General features: G+C 37.7%; 1 protein-coding gene across 1 annotated transcript in view; it reads right to left on the minus strand.

The window, feature by feature from the left end:
• Window positions 1-20648, minus strand: part of VAV3 (vav guanine nucleotide exchange factor 3) — a 352065-nt gene that overhangs the window by 83151 nt on the left and 248266 nt on the right. Inside the window, exon 19 of the mRNA XM_021690322.1 lies at window positions 20078-20123. Coding sequence (XP_021545997.1) covers window positions 20078-20123 — 46 coding nt within the window. The remainder of the gene's footprint in view (window positions 1-20077; window positions 20124-20648) is intronic.

The following is a 20648-nucleotide window of genomic DNA, read 5'->3' on the forward strand; positions in this document are numbered from 1 at the left end:
CTCAGCAGGGGGTCTGCTTCTCCCTCTGCCCTCTTCCCTCTCGTGCTCTCTGTCTCTCATTCTCTCTCTCTCAAATAAATAAAATCTTTAAAAAAAAAAAAAGAAAAAGTTGGACTTATAATTCAGTTCAATATATATTTACTGAGCACCCACCATGTTCCAACTACTATGGACATAGGTATAGAAAAGATGAGGTTCCAGCTGTTAAGGAGCTTGTGAAAATTTTTAGAAAGTAAACACATATCCAGATCATTTCAAAAAGAAAACAAAAAAAAAAATACCATGGCTTTGTTGTCATGGGAGAGGAACCCTCATAGCACACCAGATATAAGGTACCATAAGATAGGCTTCTTGGAAGAGAGAATGACTGAACTGAGTTCAGATAGATAAATGATAGAAAGATAAATAGGCGTTATCCAGATAAAGAAGTAGGGTAAGGTTATTTTGGCCAAAGGCAAGAGCATGAACTAAGGTACAGAGGCAAGAAAGAATTCCGTGCATGTGGAAAATTACCAGATCTCTGCTATGGCAGAAGAGAAGAACAGCAGGAGTAAGTTCAGTATGAACAGGTCTTGGGAGGCTTATATATTTAATAGTCTGTAGACTGGTTCTGAGGATGGGCTGGAGTTTAAGCAGAAGAGGCCAGGCTCTTCTTTAGGTAAATCATTTTTCTGATAGTATGGAGGAGACAACAAAGGAAGTTGGGATCAGAGGAAAGAGGAGCAGCTAAGAGGCCATTATAATAGTCAATAAGTTGAATAATAATTTACTAAATACCCATGGCTCGTGTACGTGGGAAAGCTGGGGGGTTGGGAGTGGGCCATACCAGGTCAGATAATAAGGAGTGCATTGTCTGGGGAGTATCTTAAAACAGTACTAAAACAGACTAGAAGTCCGTTTAATTTTTCTTATCACCATGCACCAACAATTCTAAGCAATGTCAGTGACAAAATATCCCTCCCACCACTGCGTGAACCACTTCCATTGCACCCATCCCCCCTTGGTGCTTAACCGCTAAACACTTTTGGGAAAGGGGTCCTGTACTAAAATTATCTGAGGACTGTAAAGATAGACCAGGTGCTCATCATTAAAGATGCTATGGATCTAGGAGGGGAGATAGGCACAGACCTTCATAACCAGAACTCACAAATACACTTTCTATAAATCTGTCCCTGGCCAGTCACACCATGAGATCAAGGGCAGGAGCCAAACTAGTCCTATATACCCTGATTGCACATGGCCATCTGAGGGCAGAACCAGTCTATTGCAGGTCACCACTGGGATCCCCATATCACAGCCTGATCTGGAGGGAGGGTGTGACCCATGTCAAGTACTGCTATACCTAACCTCATTCCTCCCTGCTGAAAACTCAGAACCAAAAGTTCATGGAAGCTTTTACTATCTGCTTTGTACACATGCTAATGACACATAAATGAGGAAACAAAAGGCAATGGATATTCTCTCTAAATATTGTTTAAGGGAGGTGGTAGTAATTCTGAGAAGATGGCACATTCCAGAATCAAAGTAGGGAGAGGGAGAAGTATTTCTGGAGAAAGCCCCTAAGGTCACTCTGTTCATAAGTTGTGCCACATCCCTGGTGGAGAACAGGCTTTTTTGAGCAATGTTTGCTCCCCACACCTTCCTCTTCCTTCCGCCACTTCACCTTATCCTTCCTCTGCACACTACGGAGAAAAATCTTAGGATATTAAGAACAGGTATTAAAAATCAACAAGTCTAACCCACCAATTTTCAAGAGTAAAATAAAGCTCACAAACTTAAATGACTTACCAAAGTCACACAACTGGCTGTTGGCTGTCAGGAATTACCAAGAAAGTGTGTAGCCTCGGGGGGAGTAGAGAGAAGATTTAATGCCTTATTTCTCAAAAGCATAGGCCCTTGGAAAATACCAACGTGCACTGAAGCAGGTGGTCTAAAATTTAGAAAGGGGTGTGTGGGCCTCTAGGATTGTGAGGGCCGCCTGGGAGGCTGGTAAGATCCACAATGCCTGGACATACAGCAGTACTTCAAGACGCAGCACAGTGGATGACCATGGCTCCTGCCTTCTCTCTCACTCTTTTGTGCTCCTGTAGCAAGACCATTCACTGAGACACTCGTGTGTAGGCGCTCCCCAGTATTTTCCCTGGCTCTCTTACAAGCAGGTAGTTAAGGTCTTTGCTTTCTTGCCTTGGGGAACACTGCAGGGTAGAGAGCCCAGACTTTTAGAAATCACCAATTCTCCCTGCCTTCTGTAACACCTGAATTAGTGAAGAGAAGATGCTGAGTGGGTCCCAGAGGGGAGAGAAAGGGTCAACTCTGAGAAAACCAGCTAGTGAAGGGCCCAATGTCCTCTAAGACAGTCCAGCTATACCTGGCTTCTTACCTTAAAAATGGTACACTAACTGCCCAGCACACTGTCCGCTCTCTTTAAATATTAATATACATGCTTTAAATATTACAATTACCTGTATGTATTATCCACTTCTACCATCATCCAAGAGAACCAAAAATATTTTACTTAAAAAACTAATACTAGCTAACACTTACATAGCACTTACCATGTGCCAGGCCCTAAGAACTTAATGTACATGAATTCATTTAAGCCTCATGATAATTCCATGAAGTGAGTCTTATTATGATCCTCATTTTATTTTATTTTATTTTTGTTTTTTTATTTTATTTTATTTTTTTTAAAGATTTTATTTATTTATTTGAGAGAGAGAGAATGAGAGAGAACACATGAGAGGGGGGAGGGTCAGAGGGAGAAGCAGACTGCCCGCCGAGCAGGGAGCCCGATGTGGGACTCGATCCCGGGACTCCAGGATCATGACCTGAGCCGAAGGCAGTCGCTTAACCAACTGAGCCACCCAGGCGCCCTATGACCCTCATTTTAAAGAATACGAAGTCAAAGCACAGAAGGGTTAAGTGAACTGAGCAAGGTCACAGAGCTGGCAAATGGTGGAGTCTAGACTGCATTCCAGGTGGTCTGGCTCTGGAATTCATGCACATTACATTTCACGAAAGCATTAGAAGCAAGACACGTGGGAGCTAGCAGCTTGTACTGCTGCCTCTGCTCTAATGGGACAAGATGCCTAAAAGCAGAACAAACAAGAGCAGAGCATAGCCACCGGCCTCAGGAGTCTGGGCCCCATCTTTACAGGTTGCAGCTCGCCCTCCACACCTGCCCAGACCCAGGATCCTGAAGATGGTGGTGATGACAGCAGCAATCATTAAGTGCCGAGAGAGAGCCAGACATCGGTAGTGCTAATGCTCTATGAATACATTGTCTCAGTTCTTCTACAGCAATCCTGGAAGGTAAGATACCAATATTACCTCTTCAACAGAAGGCGGATTGAGGCAAAAGAAGTTGACCAGCTTCCCTAGGGTGCATCTCTAAGTAGCGGAGCTAACCGTGAGTCAAGACACCACCAACTACGAAGCCTAATTTTTTAACCACTTATATTGTCTGGCCTCCCACACACTGCACTTAAGATCATGTCTGTTACAAGATAACAATGCAGGAAATAAAATCCAACAAGGTCTCCACATCTGCCTGGAAAATGAGATGCAGTTTTTACATAAAATAGTGTAAACAGATTTATTGTAAGGAATACTGCTATAATTGAGGATTGAGACCCTTGACTGATGATAGTTCATGTTAGGATTATATCCACACAGACATGACCAACAAGATGGAATAACATAATCAACTTCTAGAAATTATTTAAAATGCCATAATCATGCTCAGACCCTGTTTTCTACACAAATCCTAATAAAGATATTATGGAAAAAGTATTTATAAAGAATAAACAGAAGCAACATTTATTACATTTGTTTGGGGTCATTTCCTGATATTTTGCTATGATTTTATTACCTATATTAAAATCACAGCAAAGACATACTAATGAAAGATCTAGAATGCTGTAGGAAATGAGCTTCCTTTCTTGCCTGGAACTGTAGTGACCCAACATTGGCAGGGACCAGAGGGTCCATCTCTGTGCCCCTCTTTGCCTAATTGAAGCCCTTCAGAGAATCTTTGATGGACTGCCCAATCACTTCAAGTGGTCCTCACTCGCCTGGGATGCAGACATTCTACTCATGCAGTAGCAACCTACCCCCCCCCTCCCCAGAAGCCCTGACATCAAAGTCATATTCCTCCCTCCTCCTAAGATTAGCAATTAAGAATGCTTATCCTTCTTTACTCTGACCAGGATTATTTTCCTGTAGCCTACCTCAGTTCACTTTATCCCTCCCTTGAGCATCTGGCATGATCCATGGCTCAGACCATCCTGGCGACAACATATATCTCTTGATAAAATATACTGGTTTAGTGAATACAACCCCCACCCCCAGGCAAGACTCCTAAATGAGTTTAAAACATCTAATGCTTTTACTGGTTATGGAAACATATATATAAAATTTGTATTGTATTTTATACAAAATATATAAAATTTTTATGTGAACTCGGACAGCTTAACCTTTCAGGGCAGCTTCCTCATGTGTAAAACAAGCATAATATCTACTCCACATGTTTTTTTTGTGAGAATTAAAAATGAAGTATATAAAAGTACGAGTATGTGAATAAATAACACTCTTGAACATCTGTCCCATGGTTACTTCGCCAACATGCTGATGAACCTATAAATCCCACCTAAGAATGGTTGTTCTTACATACATCTACAATGGTTGTTCTTAGTTGTGGCACACAATGAAATGTGTAGCATGAGAGATCAGCAAACCATCACCTTTTCCCTCACTGTAATGAGAAAAGGAAAAACTGAGAGCAAGGTCCTGGGGTCTATGTGCAGATTGGACAGGAGGAAAGTGACAATTCTAGAAAAGATTTATTGTCAAAGGAGTGTAAACGGTTCAGTAGGAATTCCTAAGACTTACTCTTAACTTTGGTCTATATTTTTAAGTGACTCCTATACTGGGACGATACACGATACACAGGATTTAGAGGGCAGTGTCTTATTACAGAAGCATCCTGTAACAATTAGTTCCCAAGCTACTTAGCAGAACATGTTTCTTTGAATTCTCTTCAACTCTTTTGCAATAAGGGTGTGAGGCTCAAGATCTCTGATGGAGTCTTGCTGACTATGCAAGGAAAAGCCCCAAGGGAGAAACTCAAGAGCTGATAAGAAGGTCAAGAACAACATGGGAAAAAGAGACAGATGGGTTAGGACAGTGTTCTTTAAAACTGAAGACAGAAAATAATTCTTGCCTACACTTTAATTCTACTTCACCTTACAAAAACCTCCTCCTGTTCTACTTTGCTCAACCTCTTCTTTCCAAACTATTTTGACTTTAAAAATGAACCAAGCCTTGCTACATGTCCATATGATCTCCTCTTTATCCATCACTGTTTTATGGGGGACAAAAAGAGGTACCCACTGTAGTTGATGGACCCTACCTTAGCCTGCCTCCTGTGATCTTCCAAAGCCTCACGGCTGCATCTTCAGCAACAACCTTAGAAATTTTTGTTCTTCTTTTGGCTTTTAATGATGTTTTTAACCAGGGCCACAGAAATGAACAAGAAAGGGCATGTCTTCTAACAAGGACAAGTTAGAAATCAACACTTTTCCAAGGTGCCTGAAAATTTCACCATGGACCCATTCGCATCCCCAATATGTGGTAGCCAACTGTAAAGACTGTAAACAAAGCAGAACAAAGCAGAGAGAAGCCACCGTTTCTTGCACATCAGGGTTGTCTTTTTTTTTCTTTTTTTCCTACTTATGACTGTTTGAATTTGTGCGTGTTTTCTCACATGCAGCTTTAGATTCCTTTCTTTTATTTTTTACATTGACATTGCTTTCATCTATTGGCTTAAGTGCCATAATACTCATTAATTTTTCTTATTTGTAAATAATTTTTTTAAATTAGGAAACAGAAAAAGATGTAAAGACACAGAGAAAGAGCAGTAAAATTTCCAGTGAATGGTAAATTTATAAAAAAAAAACTATATAGAGGATGTCATAACTGCATGGCTGACCCTAAAATTCTATCACAACTACTAATCAAGCACATAATTCTAACACTGAAAGGCTAAGATATATGGCAAAATAATGAAGATTTCACAACTTGGCACTTATTTTTAATTTTTATTTTATTTCATGGGTTTGTAGCTCGTGACTAGGTTCAGTTTTCTATCTTGACCAGGTTACTATCTCATTGGTGCCAACTGGTAATACTGTGATGCAGGTAAGGTGACTATTTTCATTTCACAATTGAGAAAACTGAAGCTATTAACTTGCCCAAAGGTTTACACAGAAGCCTGGATTAAAAGCCACGTTCTCAAACTTCAAGCCCATACTGTTTCCTACCAGTGAGAGTAAGAATTTCTGTCACTGCCATTTATTGGCCAATTACCCGGTGTCAAGCACTGTGTCTCAAAAGTTTTGCCGGTTATGACCACGTAAGTAGGAAGGTAACAAAACCAGCAATCTGCATACAGATTTCCCTGATTCAGGGGTCTGAACTCAATACCCTATATTGCTATATACCATTCACACGCATTCTTAGAGCATGTTAAACTTACATAACATCATCACAAATTAAATAACAGCCAAATTAAAACCTTTTCAAATAAAGATAAGAAAATAGGAAGATGGTTTTTTTTTTTTTTTTTTTTTGCCTTTCAGAAATGTTATTGAAAAAAATTGGCAAGAGACACGAAGTATGTTTGTTCTTGTGCTTCGATGATGATTAATGAACTCCTTTCTGGAGAGGAAAGATCTGCACTTGGCATTGATATTATAAACTTTTCTCATCCCAGTAGCTTCTCTTTAGGTGGGAAAAGTGGTTACATAAGGCAGTGATTAATGAGATGCCACAAATGTTGATTTAGTTCCAGATAGGGATTTTTTTCTCTTTCTCAAATCTAAATGCTTCACCAAAATTAATTTTAAGTCACACTACAAATATGAGTAAAGTGCCGATTCAAGTTGAAAATATCTCATATGCTCAACCTGAGTCCATATGCTTTTTTCCAATTTCTTCCTGTTTTGCTGGAAAAAAAAATCCTTGAACAGTCTGAGATTCCAAGAAGGTGTTGCCATTTCATATTTTCAAAACCATTGGCCAGATTCTGTTCTTGGATACTGCTTGAATTTAAATGGAAGATTCTTAACTTTTAAAAAAATGGGATCCCCAAAGCATAGCATTATATTTTTTAAACGGCAAGTTTCCTCCTCTAAGAGTTAAAAGCTATAATATTAGCAATATAATGGGGAATGTAGAAATACATGAATATTTTTATTTTCATCCATCTAATCTATGTGCCCCAAATTGAAAGAATTCTCTGTCCCAAGAAGAAAGGTTCTGTTCGGACTTGAAGGCATCACATGATTCCCTTGGGCCATTTAAAATAGCAGGAAGCTACAAGCAAAATTGTTGGAATCTGGACATCCAGAGGCATTTTCCCTGAATAGATAGATCATCAGGAGCAATATGCCAGGTAGGAAACCAAAGTCGTTATTCTATCTGCTTGCAGCTGGATTCCCCAAGAAAGACTACTTATTAAACACCTAATGTTTTCATGGCTCTAAAATATAGAATTTCCACATTGTTTTAAAAATGAGGAATATCTATAGCATCTTTCAAATAAAGTCAAACTTGAAATTTTCTTACTTTAATGAAAAACTATTAAAACTAAAAATCTTTTAAGATAATAAGCCTAGTCTCAGGCCCAGGAGCAGCAGTGTAAGTTAATGTGACAAGAGATTTGTAAAATTAAGGAGGATATATATTTACAGGGGGAAAGAGAGCAATGGGAGGTGGGAGATACTCTGACCTCAAAACACAAAACATTTTTTCCTCCTGCTCTTAGAAAGGCTGGGAAGAGGTAATTTTAGTTTATCATAGTTTAGAAACAAAAAAGCCTGATTATCTCAATATTACATACTTTTATTTCACATACTAGTCCCTTACTACCTATACACAGCATATATTGTGACATATTTTGCATAAGATAATTTATTATTTGAGCAAAATATCTATATAATAAAGCACAAAAGGAAAAGTAAACAATGTAATATGGTTGTTAAGCAACATGCAAAAAAGGTAAATTTAAATTCTGTCAAGTGCAGTACTATAAATCCTTAAAATATTTTGATGTTCATTTTGGAACTGCTCACACAAGTTTATTTATTTATTTTTTAAAGACTTTATTTATTGTCAGAGAGAATGAGAGAGAGAGAGAGAGAGGAGAGAGTACAAGCATGGGGGGGCAGCAGGCAAAGGCTCCCCGCTGAGCAAGGAGCCTGATGCAGGACTCAGTACTCGATCCCAATGACCTGAGCCGAAGGCAGACGCTTAAGGACTGAGCCGCCCAGGCATCCTGGAGCTGCTCACAGAACTTTAATCTATTACTTAAATAAGTTAAATGGCATGGTCTAAATGCTACATAAATTAAACAGTAAGACTAGAAGTATTTAACAGAATTCAGAAGGAGAGAACTTTCTGAGCACAAAGGCAGCAAAAAAAGAAAAAAAAGTCCATAAATATCAATAATTTTGACCACATGCAAATGCAAAACTTTATGTAGAAACAAATAAGCCAGAAAAAATTTTGATAAATATAAGGTTAATATCATTAATATACAGTCTTACAAATAATTTACAAAAGCACTATATCCTGAATAGAAAAATGGATAAGGTATAAACAGATAATTCACAGAAGAACAATACAAATAGCCAATAAACATTAAAAAGGATCTATATTGCTAGTAATGAAGTTTATATGATATGAACTACTATATATAAATAGTAATATCCTATTCCTTTCTCATCAAATGATTTAAAGTAAAAAGAATAATACAGTGTTGTTAAGCATAGGGTGAGACACAGTCTCATGTCAGAAATGGTGGGGATATAATTCAATGTTAAATTTCTAAAAGGCAATTTGGCACAACATATATATCCTGAGTATAGGAATTACTAAGTTTTGATCCAGAAATTCCACTTGTATGACTCCATTCTTAAATAATACTAATCAGCCATATGGATAAGTATATTCATGCATAGATGTTCTTCAAATAGTATTTATAATAATGAAAATTAGAAAGACTCTTGTCCAACAAGAAATAATTCTAAAACCACCTGATTTTTTTTTAAGACTATTTAATGATTCAATATACCCTTCACAGTTCAGCTAGGATGATCTTTTAAACCAGTCTTAGAAGACCATATCCTCTAGTTGAAAGGCTCACTCTGCTCTTCAGAATAAAATCAAATTTCTGATGTAGAAATAAAGACCTTGCCTTGGTTGTTCTCATGGTACACAGCTCTCCCTCTCAAGCCCTAGCCAGTCTTTGCTTTTTCCAACCCAAGGCCTTTGCTGGAGCTGTTCCTTCTTCCTGCAAACTTCCTGTCTCCATTCATATTCTGTCCCTACACACATCCTTTCAGTTTAGACATCATTTCCCGATGTCCACATATCCAAAATATGTGCTTCCTTTAAGCATAGTCCCTGTATTACCCTGATCTCAAGTCTTACCTTTGGCTCCATGACACTGTTTGCTGCGTTAGGGAAAACACCTCTTGTTCATCCCTGTAAATTTAACATTGTGCCTCCATACTTATCAAATGGTTGAATGAACACATGAATAAACAAATATGCTCAGGAGACAAAGTTAAGACTTTGCAGAATACTAAACTGGAAATACAGACCTTTTAGGGCGCCTGGGTGGCTCAGTTGGTTAAGCGACTGCCTTCGGCTCAGGCCATGATCCTGGAGTCCCGGGATCGAGTCCCGTATGGGGCTCCCTGCTCGGCAGGGAGTCTGCTTCTCCCTCTGACCCTCCCCCCTCTCATGTGCTGTCTCTCATTCTCTCTCTCAAATAAATAAATAAATCTTTAAAAAAAAAAAAAAAAGGAAATACAGACCTTTTATAAACATATGGCTACACACAAAGAAAAGAAAGTCCTAGAAAAAATGTATAACAAAATAACAACATAAAGGTGATTCGGCAATTTGTCCAGGAAAATTTTTTATAGTTTCTTACATTTTCTGAAATTTTGAGAATTAATTCTTCAAAACGCAAAACTAATTTATTGAAGATCAGTATTTTTTTTTTAAATCTGCGCTGTCTCACCTTTAAATTCACAAAAAGAATTGAAACATATAAAAACCATAAAATATCATACATGACTTGAAAAATACCTTGGTAACAAATGCATCTTGTATTTCTGTCACCAACTACAATTATCCAAAGGACAATACTCCAAAATAATGTGAAGGCAGTTTTCCAGAAATGCACGATACTGAAAAATTCTACATTCCTTTAAGTAATTAACTCCTTAAAATGGCTTTTTTAAAAAAGTCAACTGCGCTCAAGTTGAATATTGAGACTGCCAGAAATTATTCTTTCCATTTCAAAACTGTGAAGCAGAGTGAGTTCCACCAGTGGGTCTCTGTGCCAGTGTCTACAGTTGTTTGTTTCAGAACCTCTAATTAGCTGCCTTATCTTCTGCTAGAGATTCTTCTGGTGCTAAATTTTAATCATCCAAATTAATTGAAATACTGTAGCAATTTCAGATTAACATTTTCAAAATTAACAATGCATAAAATAAAATCACCCATAAATCTGCTTTGTAACAGCAGTCACTAATGAACTCTGCAAAACAGACTTGATCACACTGCTAATTTTGCACTGTACTGTACAGCTGAACTCCAGGAAATAAGCTCTCCTCTGTGCAAAAGCTGGCATAAGAAGGGGACACAGAAGATCTCTACAAGAGTGAGGTCTCTGGAGCCAAACACTGCAATTAAGTCCTGGTACTAGCCAGGTGCTGTGTGACCTTGGGTAAATTAATCATAATCTTTTTGCTGGTGGAGGGTCTTTCCTCGATGTGGATGGCTGCTGACTGATCAGGATGGTAGCTGCTGAAGGCTCGGGTGGCTGTGGCAACTTCTTCAACTAAGACAGCAATGAAGTTTGACACATCAATTGACTCTTCCTTTCACAATTTCTCTGTAGCAAGTGATGCTGTTTGATAGTGTGTTACCTACAGCAGAACTTCTTTCAAAATTGGAGTCAATCTTCTCAAACCCTTCTAGTGCTTTATCAACTAAGTTTATGTGATATTCTAAATTCTTTGTTATCATTTCAACAATCTTCTCATAATCTTTACCAGGAGTAGATTCCATCTCAAGAAACCACTTTCTTTAAGAAGCAACACTTCATCTGTTCATGTCTTATCATGATATTGCAGCAAATCAGTCCCATCCTCAGGCTCCACTTCTAATTCCAGCTCTCTTGCTATTTCCACCATATCTGCAGTTATTTCCTCCAATGAAGTTTGGAACCCCTCAAAGTCAGCCATGAGGACTGGATTCAACTTCTTCCAAATAAATGTCTGTTAATGTTGATATTTTGACCAATTCCCATGAATCAGGAATATTCTTAATATCATCTAAAATGGTGATTCCTTTCCAGAAGGTTTTCAATTTACTTTGCCCAGATCCTTCAGAGGAATCACTATCACTATGTATTTCTTAAATAATAAGGCTTAAAATTCAAAATGACTCCTTGATCCATGAGCTGCAGAATGGATGTTGTGTTAGCAGGCATGAAAACAACATTAATCTTGTTGCACATCTTCATCATTCAGAGCTCCTGGATGACCAGGTGCATTGTCAATGAGCAGTAATATTATGAAAGGAATACTTTTTTCTGAGTAGCAGGTCTCAACAGTGGGCTTAAAATATTCAATAAACCGTGTTGTAAAACAGATGTGCTATCAGGGGCGCCTGGGTGGCTCAGATGGTTAAGCGTCTGCCTTTGGCTCAGGTCATGATCCCAGTGTCCTGGGATCGAGCCCCACATCGAGCTCCCTGCTTGGCGGGGAGCCTGCTTCTCCCTCTCCCTCTACTGTTCCCCCTGCTTGTGCTCTCTCACTCTATCAAATAAATAAATAAAATCTTTAAAAAAAAAAAAAAACAGATGTGCTATCATCCAGGCTTTGCTGTTCTCCTGATAGAGCACAGAGTAGATTTAGCCTAATTCTCAAGGGCCCTAGGATTTTTGGAATGGCAAATAAGCACTGGTTTCCATTTAAAGTTACCAGCCGCCTTTGCTCCTAACACACAAGTCAATCTGTCCTTTGAAGCTTTGAAGCTTTGAAGCCAGGCATTGACTTTTCCTCTCTAGCTATGAAAGTCCTAGATGGCATCTTCTTCCAATAGAAGACTATTTCATCTACATTGGAAACCTGTTGTATACCGTATCCACCTGCATTAATTATCTGAGCTAGAGCTTCTGGATAATTTGCTGCAGCTTCTACACCAGCATTTGCTACTTCACCTTGCACTTTGATGTTATGGAAAGGACTTCTTTCCTTAAAACTCATGAACTAACTTCTGCTGGCTTCCAACTTTTCTTCCACAGCTTACTCACCTGAGTTTCACAGAAATGAAGAGTTAGGGTCTTGTTCTGGATTGTGGGAACACTGTGGCTGGTTTGATTTTCTATCTAGATCACTAAAACTTTCTCCATATCAGCAATAAGGCTGTTTCACCTTTTTTATCATTCAGGGGTTCACTGGAGTAGCAGTTTTAATTTCCTTCAAGCACTTTTCCTTTGCATTCACAACTTGTCTAACTACTGCCAGAGGCCTCTCTTTTGGCCTATTTGGGCTCTTGACATGCCTTCCTCTCTAAGCTTAATCAGTTCTAGCTTTTGATTTAAAGTGAGAGACATGCAACTTGTTCCTTTCACTTGACCACTTAGAGGCCATCATAGGGTTATTAATTGGTCTAATTTCAATACTGTTGTGTCTCAGGGAGAAGGGAGGCCCAAGGAGAGGGAGAATGATAGGGAAACAACTAGTCAGTGGAACAGACAGAAACAGATACATTTATCAATTAAGTTTGCGGTCTTATATGAGCGTGGTTTGTGGCACCCCAAAACAACTATAATAGTGACATCAGAGATCCTGGATCACAGGTCACCGTCACAAATAATAATGAAAAATTTTTAAATATTGCAAGCATTACCAAATGGTCCCAGAGACACGAAGTGAGCAAATGCTGTTGGAAAAATGGTGCCAACAGACTTGCTCAACACAGGGTTGCCACAAACCTTCACCTTGGTGAAAAACACAGTATCTGGGAAGAGCAATAAAGCAAAGTGCAATAAAATGAGCTATGCCTGTATATGAAGTCCTGCTCAAACTAAGCTTCTCCTTTTCCCCCTCCCCCATTCTTTGTAAACATAGCCCTTCTTTCTTTCTTTCTTTTTTTTAAAGATTTCATTTATTTATTTGACAGAGAGTGCACACAAGCAGGGGGAGTGGCATGCAGAGGGAGAAGCAGGCCCCCCGCTGAGCAGGGAGCCTGATGTGGGGCTGGATCCCAGGATCCTGAGATCATGACCTGAGCCGAAGGCAGATGCAGCCCCTTAACCAACTGAGCCACCCAGCCAGCCCTTCTTTCTTACCAAAAACAAATTTCAAATGGAAATCACTTTTTCTTTTCCTTTTTACTTGTTTTTCTAGCTTGAAATAGGTTTATGTCACTTGACAAACAAAAGCATACCGGGTGCTAATGAACTGAGCTGACCCAAGCCTAGTAACAGACTGGCAACTTTGAACATCTACAGTTCAATGTAAATTTACTTTCACTGATGCGCTTGTCAGATATTTTGTCTCCTTGTCCTGTTTCCTTAGTCCACATGCATTCTTCCTCATTTGCCCGCCTAGTCAACTACACCATTTATAACCTACACCACATATTTTGGTGGCTCATCATATACCACACAGTATTACTGTTGGACACGTTGTTTTTGTATGTCTTATTCTCCCCAACAAAATTCCAAGTTTCTCAAAGATGGTAAGCTTCCATATATTTCTAATATCTATATAGGAAAGAATGAGTCTCAAAAAAGTTATCTGTAGAAAACAATTAAGTAGCTAACATAAACTCTTTTCATTCAAATTAAAATTTTTAAAAGTCAACTTGATTTGAATATACTGAAAGATATAATTGCCAATATGAGTCATTTTGATAGAAATTCCACAAACTGACCTCCAATATTCTAATTAACTTGTGAATCATTCTCCCTATTTATACATAGAACCACTATATACTATTTGAAGCCAATAGTTTTGACTCCACTGGTTCCTTTCATTTGCCTTACCTCAGACTAAAGCTCCAGAACAAGGTTACTTGGTTGCCAGAGGACATTGAACCAAAAGAAATTTCTGAAGTTTTTTTTTATGTGTGTACTTAGCCTTATAGAGCACATTCTTCTTCTTCTGAAATGTAATATTTGACTACCAGGACCATAGATATAGCAAAGGAAGCCCAGGCCATACTTGACTTTTCAAGTAAGGAGTGCTTTTTCAGTGATAAATGCTAAAAGCAGTTCACCAGGTTTGAGACCTCCTTTTTAGAATATTTTTCTAAATACTTAATACATTATTTTCTAAAGACTGATCACTATAATAACAGAAATTATCAGTTAGCAGTGCGTAAATGACCCAGAGGTAGGTTCTATATATAATATTCCAAATGTTTTATTTCAATAATCACATTATTGATACTGTGTTTCCCACCAAAAGTATCCCTGTGTAGGTCTTCAAATATTCGCCTAGCCCTGAATCTATGCCGGAAGTACCCGAGCAGGTGGAAAACACTGACTTACTTAGCAAGGTGTGGACAAACCTGCCAGCTGACAGCAATAGTGACCCTTTGTGAGCCTGGCATGAGACTCTAAAAGAAAAAATAAATCCTCCCCAAACCAGAAAAAGGTGTGAGCATGGGACTAGGATGTACATTTTAGAAATCTGTCATCAACGTAAAGGGAATGAGAAGGGTAGTAGTCCTGAAAGTAACTACAAGGGGATCGATCACCTTAGTGCAAAACTAGTCTTATTGTCTATAATTTAATAGAAGCTTGAGAACAAATCAACTATTTTAAAAACCAGAGCAGGCTCCCAGCACTCATTCACAGCTTGGATTTCTCATTTCTGTGCAATGCATCTTAATCACTGGGTTCTATTGTCCCAGTTTTTTCAAGTTCATTCTTTTAATGTGAAATATACTTTTACACACTTACAATTATGCTCCCAATATTTAGATTAGTATTTATATCTGATGAGAAATTAGTTTTAGGGGTGACAGAAAAGACAGAAGTAGGTCTGTCTGATATGGAAATATCATAATCTATGGATACTTTATTACTTATTATAGACAAAAGCTCATTTACTAAAGCCTTCAAGAATATACATTTGTCTCCCCCATAAAAAAAGGAAAAAATGTATTTTTAGATCAGTGATTTTTAAAATCCTGGGCTGCTATTTTTCTCATCAATGTTTTGTATTTAGAAACTAAAAATACAAAATTTCCTTACTGAGCAAATTGACATTATGCTTAGAAGCAAAGCTAAAAGAAATCAACAATCCTGTTCAGATTTGGAATGAGTTCAACAATTGTTTGAAATTAAAACATTAAGGAAAACTGTATTAAATTGTGATTCAATACAATAAACCAGCATAACAAAATTGCTATTTATGTAAATAAAAACATATATAGACAACCCAGACTAAAAGCAGTATGAGCCCACATGTGCTTCTCTCTTTCAATTCCATTTGCTTTTTTGCACATACTACATAATTAGATTTTTTTATGTTTATCAGACTATTCACTGTGTTTATGACACTTGCCATAGCATAGTGAGTCAGTATATAAAATAGTAATGTAATATTAAAATATTTTCATATGTACACCCATATACATGCATTTATGCAATTAAGACTTTGTGCCTGTATCTGTTCCTTCTTCAGGCAGTACAGAAATTCCTTATGAAAAGGAGCCATGTTTTATAATTAATGATATTGCTGGTGCTTATTGTGGTATACAAAGCTGGTAATGAAAGAGTTCTTGAATTCCTTTCTTCATACAAGAACAAATAGGAATTGCATTACCTATCAATCCTATCCACCTGAAAGAGAAAGTGACCACCTTTGAAGGTATCTCTGCTAAGAAACTGTAGGACATCTCCTCAGTGAATAAGAAAAGACAATGTTTCCAAGCCACATGTTTCTCTTTGTAATCAAAAGTTACAATAAGCATATGAAAAGCAAGAGCTCTCCAAAAGAACTCTTTTATCATTTAACCATTATCTGTTCATTTACTATTCAAGGTTATCAGGAATCGCATGGGTAACTTAAGATCAGAAAGAAAATGAGCTACCTAAATATTTGCCATCTACTCCATCTAATCTTTAGGCAGCACAACACAGAACAATGGCCTGAATTTTTAAAAGCTAGTGACTGAGATGCTATGAATTGCACAAATTTAAGACAAAAACATGGGCTTGATCAAAAGAACACATGTCCTGGTATATAGATTTGCCACATGCAAACTAAAATAAATCTTGTATATTTTATACGTAGAAGGAAATTTTTAAAGTTCAGTATTAAAATTTAATTGGTAACTTTGACCTTGAGTGCCACTTTAGTAAAATGATAAATATTACACCAGTGCTCAGATTTTGAGATTTATGATCTCATGTTCTTGAAAAAGGCCTAGCACCTCTGTGTTCCTGAAACAATTGATCAGTCTCTTACAAGTGTTATTTTCCTGAAACCAACATCTGTCTTAGGAAGAAAAGTACAAACTGATGAAAATACCCTGCTATATTTAAGATACCCAAAAGAGCTACCAGAATTTGCATCTAACACATTACTATAACTATAAAAGTAGTCAAGATCATAAATTGATAAATTTCTTAGCACACAATAGAAGACAAGAAAAAATAAACTGCAAAGCCATTTGTAAATATTTTCTATAAAGATTAACCACAATTATTAATTAAGAGTGAATGTTTTTGTTTTTAAATAGGTTCCACAACCAGCATGGAGCCTGAATTCATGACCCTGAGACCAAGACCTGAGCTGAGATCAAGAGCCGGATGCTTAACTGACTGAGCCACCCAGGCGGCCCAAGAGTGAATGTTTAAAATGTGCTAACAAGACACAGTGCAAACCTATAGATCACATTTTTCTTGGTTTGAATAGAACCCCACATTATATGTTTTCAACTTGGGAGGTTTTCCTTTCATTTCTTTAATGCAATCACAAACACTAGCTTCACCAAAAAACTCTCAACCACCATTGTTGATTGCTTCTCTTAAAGGTACACAAAATATCACAGAAATCCATCAGAGAAGCAGGGAATAACTGCAAATCTGAAAACAACTGTAATTCTGGAACTTCCAGCTTCACTGGAAAAATCAACATAAAATTCTGGGTCTGTTTGCAAAGAAATAACTGGCAAATAATGACTAAAGGTCCCATATTAAGTTCCATGCTCTATCATAAAGTAATAATTATAATAACAGCACCCCTCCACATTTACTGCATAGCTGGTGCTGTTGTAAGTGCTTTATACCTATTAACTCATGTAATGCTCACAACGACTCTGTAAGGTAGGTACCATTATTAGTGTCCTTTTAATGAGGAAACTACAGCAGAGAGAGAAAGAAAGAAATTGCCACAGGTCAACACCAAGTGAGCACTTAAGTTGGGACCCCAGCCCAGGCAATATGCCTCAGAGCCATGCTTCTTTCTCACCACTAGATTATTCAGCGCTCTATGACTACATCCATCCACTTTGTCAGGAGGGGGGTTTAAAAAGCAAGAGAGCCAATGCGTGCAGAAAAAGCATACAGCTATTCATTAATTCATTTAACAAGTACTTATTAGGCACCTACTACCCATAAAACTATGCATTAAGTTCCTTTCCCAAAAAAGCTTTAAAGTTAATCAGTTTTTTCTACAAGCCACCCTGAGACCCTGGGAAGCAGTCAGTGTATTAGCACTTGGAGATGTCAACTAAATTAGCTAGAAAAGATTAAAGGAAATTCCACAGTAAAAGCACTAACAGCAAATAATGCCCCTTGGAGCAGTTTGTCCCTGCTGAGGAAGCCTCAGTTTTGCTGATTTCTTATTTAAACATCTTGGAATGAATGTAAAGTATGCTAAATGATAGTTACATCAGGACCAACTCAGCACAGGGCAGTGGTCAAGCAAGGGTTAACTTTGAACAAAAAAGCTTTGCAACTTACCAACTGAAAGAAGCAAAGATGCAAAAGACAACCAACTCTAAACACATAATTCAAGACTAACATCAAAAGACACCACAGAGAGAAACAGTTGTTACCACATTAGCATCTACAACAGGCAAGATCATCAACTCTTTGTTTTTGCTTTTTGTTTTTTTCATAAATGTGGAGAAATGAGAAAATGCTCATATATAATTACCATACCTAATGGAAAACTATATGATATACAATGTGTGTGTGTGTGTGTGTAGGTGTGTGGTTATGTGTGTATTTATTTTTCTCTTATAAACATAACATATAGGACTCCTTCTTTTGTATTTGTAAGTTTATTCTTCATGAAGTTCTAAAATCTTTGGACAATTAGGAATACCAGAACAGCAGTACCTATACAGAGCCATCAACTTGAGGATAAACTATCCTATTACTCGTCGACTTCGTTATACTTAAACAATCTATGAATTCACTATACCTCTACTTAAATCATCTAAGCGCTCCTAAAAATTCTGGCTATAAAGTAAATTGTTAATTGCCAAATGTGTTCCTACTGACACACTATAGAAATTCATTTCGCTGGAAGAAAATGGATTAAATGAAAACGCCCATAGAAGAAAGAGAAAATATTTTTAAAATAACACTTGTAAAGGTTAGATCATTTTCTGAAATAAAAATACTACAACTCACACAAAATAAGAAAAAAAAATATGCTGACAGTCATACTAAATAGAACAGAAGAAGTCACTTCTAAATATTATTGCAGAGTCCTCTGCAAAGGGTTTTGTGTTGGGAAAGTTCAAACTATTAAAATAAACCAGAACCCCTATTTTTTAAATGGCCTCAATTTTGTTCTGTCGTTGGAAGATTTAAACTGATCTCAGGACATAAGTGAGGCAATTTCTAGCCAGAGGCAACAAAGCTTCTATAAATCTTTTCAAACAGCTCATAAACTGGCATGGCTACCATGGGTGTGGTTTCAGTTAAAAGCTATAATGCTTTGAAAGCTAAACTTTACAACTCGGTGAACACTGTTTATGATGAGAAAACAAAACACATAATCCAGATTATTTTCCAGCAGGTTTACTTCATGTCCCACCTGATTTATTGTCAAGTTCATATATTTTGAATCCTTTAGCTATGAATACCCTTTACCCACAATAATACGACCATATACATAACAAATCTTTGGTAATTAAACTGTGGAAGGTATTGCTTAATGGATGAAAAAATAATTATATTAAAATAATGACAGGGCAAACCTCATGATGTTAAATAGAAAACAACTGAATGCTCTCTGCAGACAAATAATTGGCCCCCAAAGAGGGTACTTATTCACAAAGTCCTTAAATTCATTCTTCCATTACAAAATAGTACAGATAAAGGGTGAAGAAAGTATTTTCCCAAATGCGGAGGGTACCAAGATTGTCTAGTTTATGAGCTCCCTCCACCGCCTTAGAAAAGTTAATTTTTAAGTGCCAGCTTGTTGGTTGATTTTCTTTCCATATTTGGGAGGGAGAAGGTGGAGGGCATTGGATATGTTAGCATTAACCCAACAGCCTGAGGCTGTTCAGTAAGAAAATAACCAGCTCAGTCAATGGTTCTTGAAAGAGTGTGGTACTGGTGGTTACTCATCATCTGAGCCTGTCCCAGGAAGCACCGTCAGGTAAATGATTTACACGTTAGACTGGCGCCTCCTGGTCACACATTACATACCAAACTGCCAGGAACAAAGGCCAACAATCTGATTTCTACAGCAATTCCCATATACTTTCATAATCGTTTAACTGAAGTCATGATTATAGACATGTAATCAGAAACACACCTGGAGGGGCGCCTGGGTGGCTCAGTCGGTTAAGCATCTGCCTTCGGCTCAGGTCATGATCCCAGGGTCCTGGGATCGAGCCCCACATCGGGCTCCCTGCTACACGGGAAGCCTGCTTCTCCCTCTCCCACTCTCTCTGTGTCTCTCTCTGTCAAATAAATAAATCTTAAAAAAAAAAAAAAAAAAAAGAAACACACCTGGATCCACCTGTCTGGGGCTTCTTCGGAGTCCATTGGCCCGTTTCTGTGCAGAAAAGTAAAACAAAGCAAAACAAAGATTAGATTTCACATTATTAAATTGTATTAGTATGCAGTACTTTGGAAGGCCAATTAATGTTGCACTTTCTCCATTTAAAAGTATGACTAAATTTGATCAAAACACATGGTTCTACAGTTTTTATAATTTAAACTTTTTGCTTCTCTAATAAGTCTTCCACTTGAACATCTGTATTTGATGTTGTTGATATTATGCCATAGAAAAGAAACATCTTTTCATTTGCCATCTCTGGGTACGATGACTCAAAAAAACCCTTTTTTTTTTTAAAGTTGTAATGACTACAGGAATTATGAGAACAAAGCCCAAGGAGCTATTCTTGGGTGGAAAATGCTCCCAGCAAAGACATGTAAACTCCAAAACTCTAACTCAGCTATTTCTGAGTCCTGACAGATCAGAGACTGGAGAACCTCAAAACAGAGATCTGAAGCTCTGACTTTAACACACACTTAACTGAGAATGGTGTTTTAATTATGGTCACTTGTATCTCAGTAC

This window comes from Neomonachus schauinslandi, chromosome 4 (assembly GCF_002201575.2).
Source record: "Neomonachus schauinslandi chromosome 4, ASM220157v2, whole genome shotgun sequence".
Taxonomy (NCBI): domain Eukaryota; kingdom Metazoa; phylum Chordata; class Mammalia; order Carnivora; family Phocidae; genus Neomonachus; species Neomonachus schauinslandi.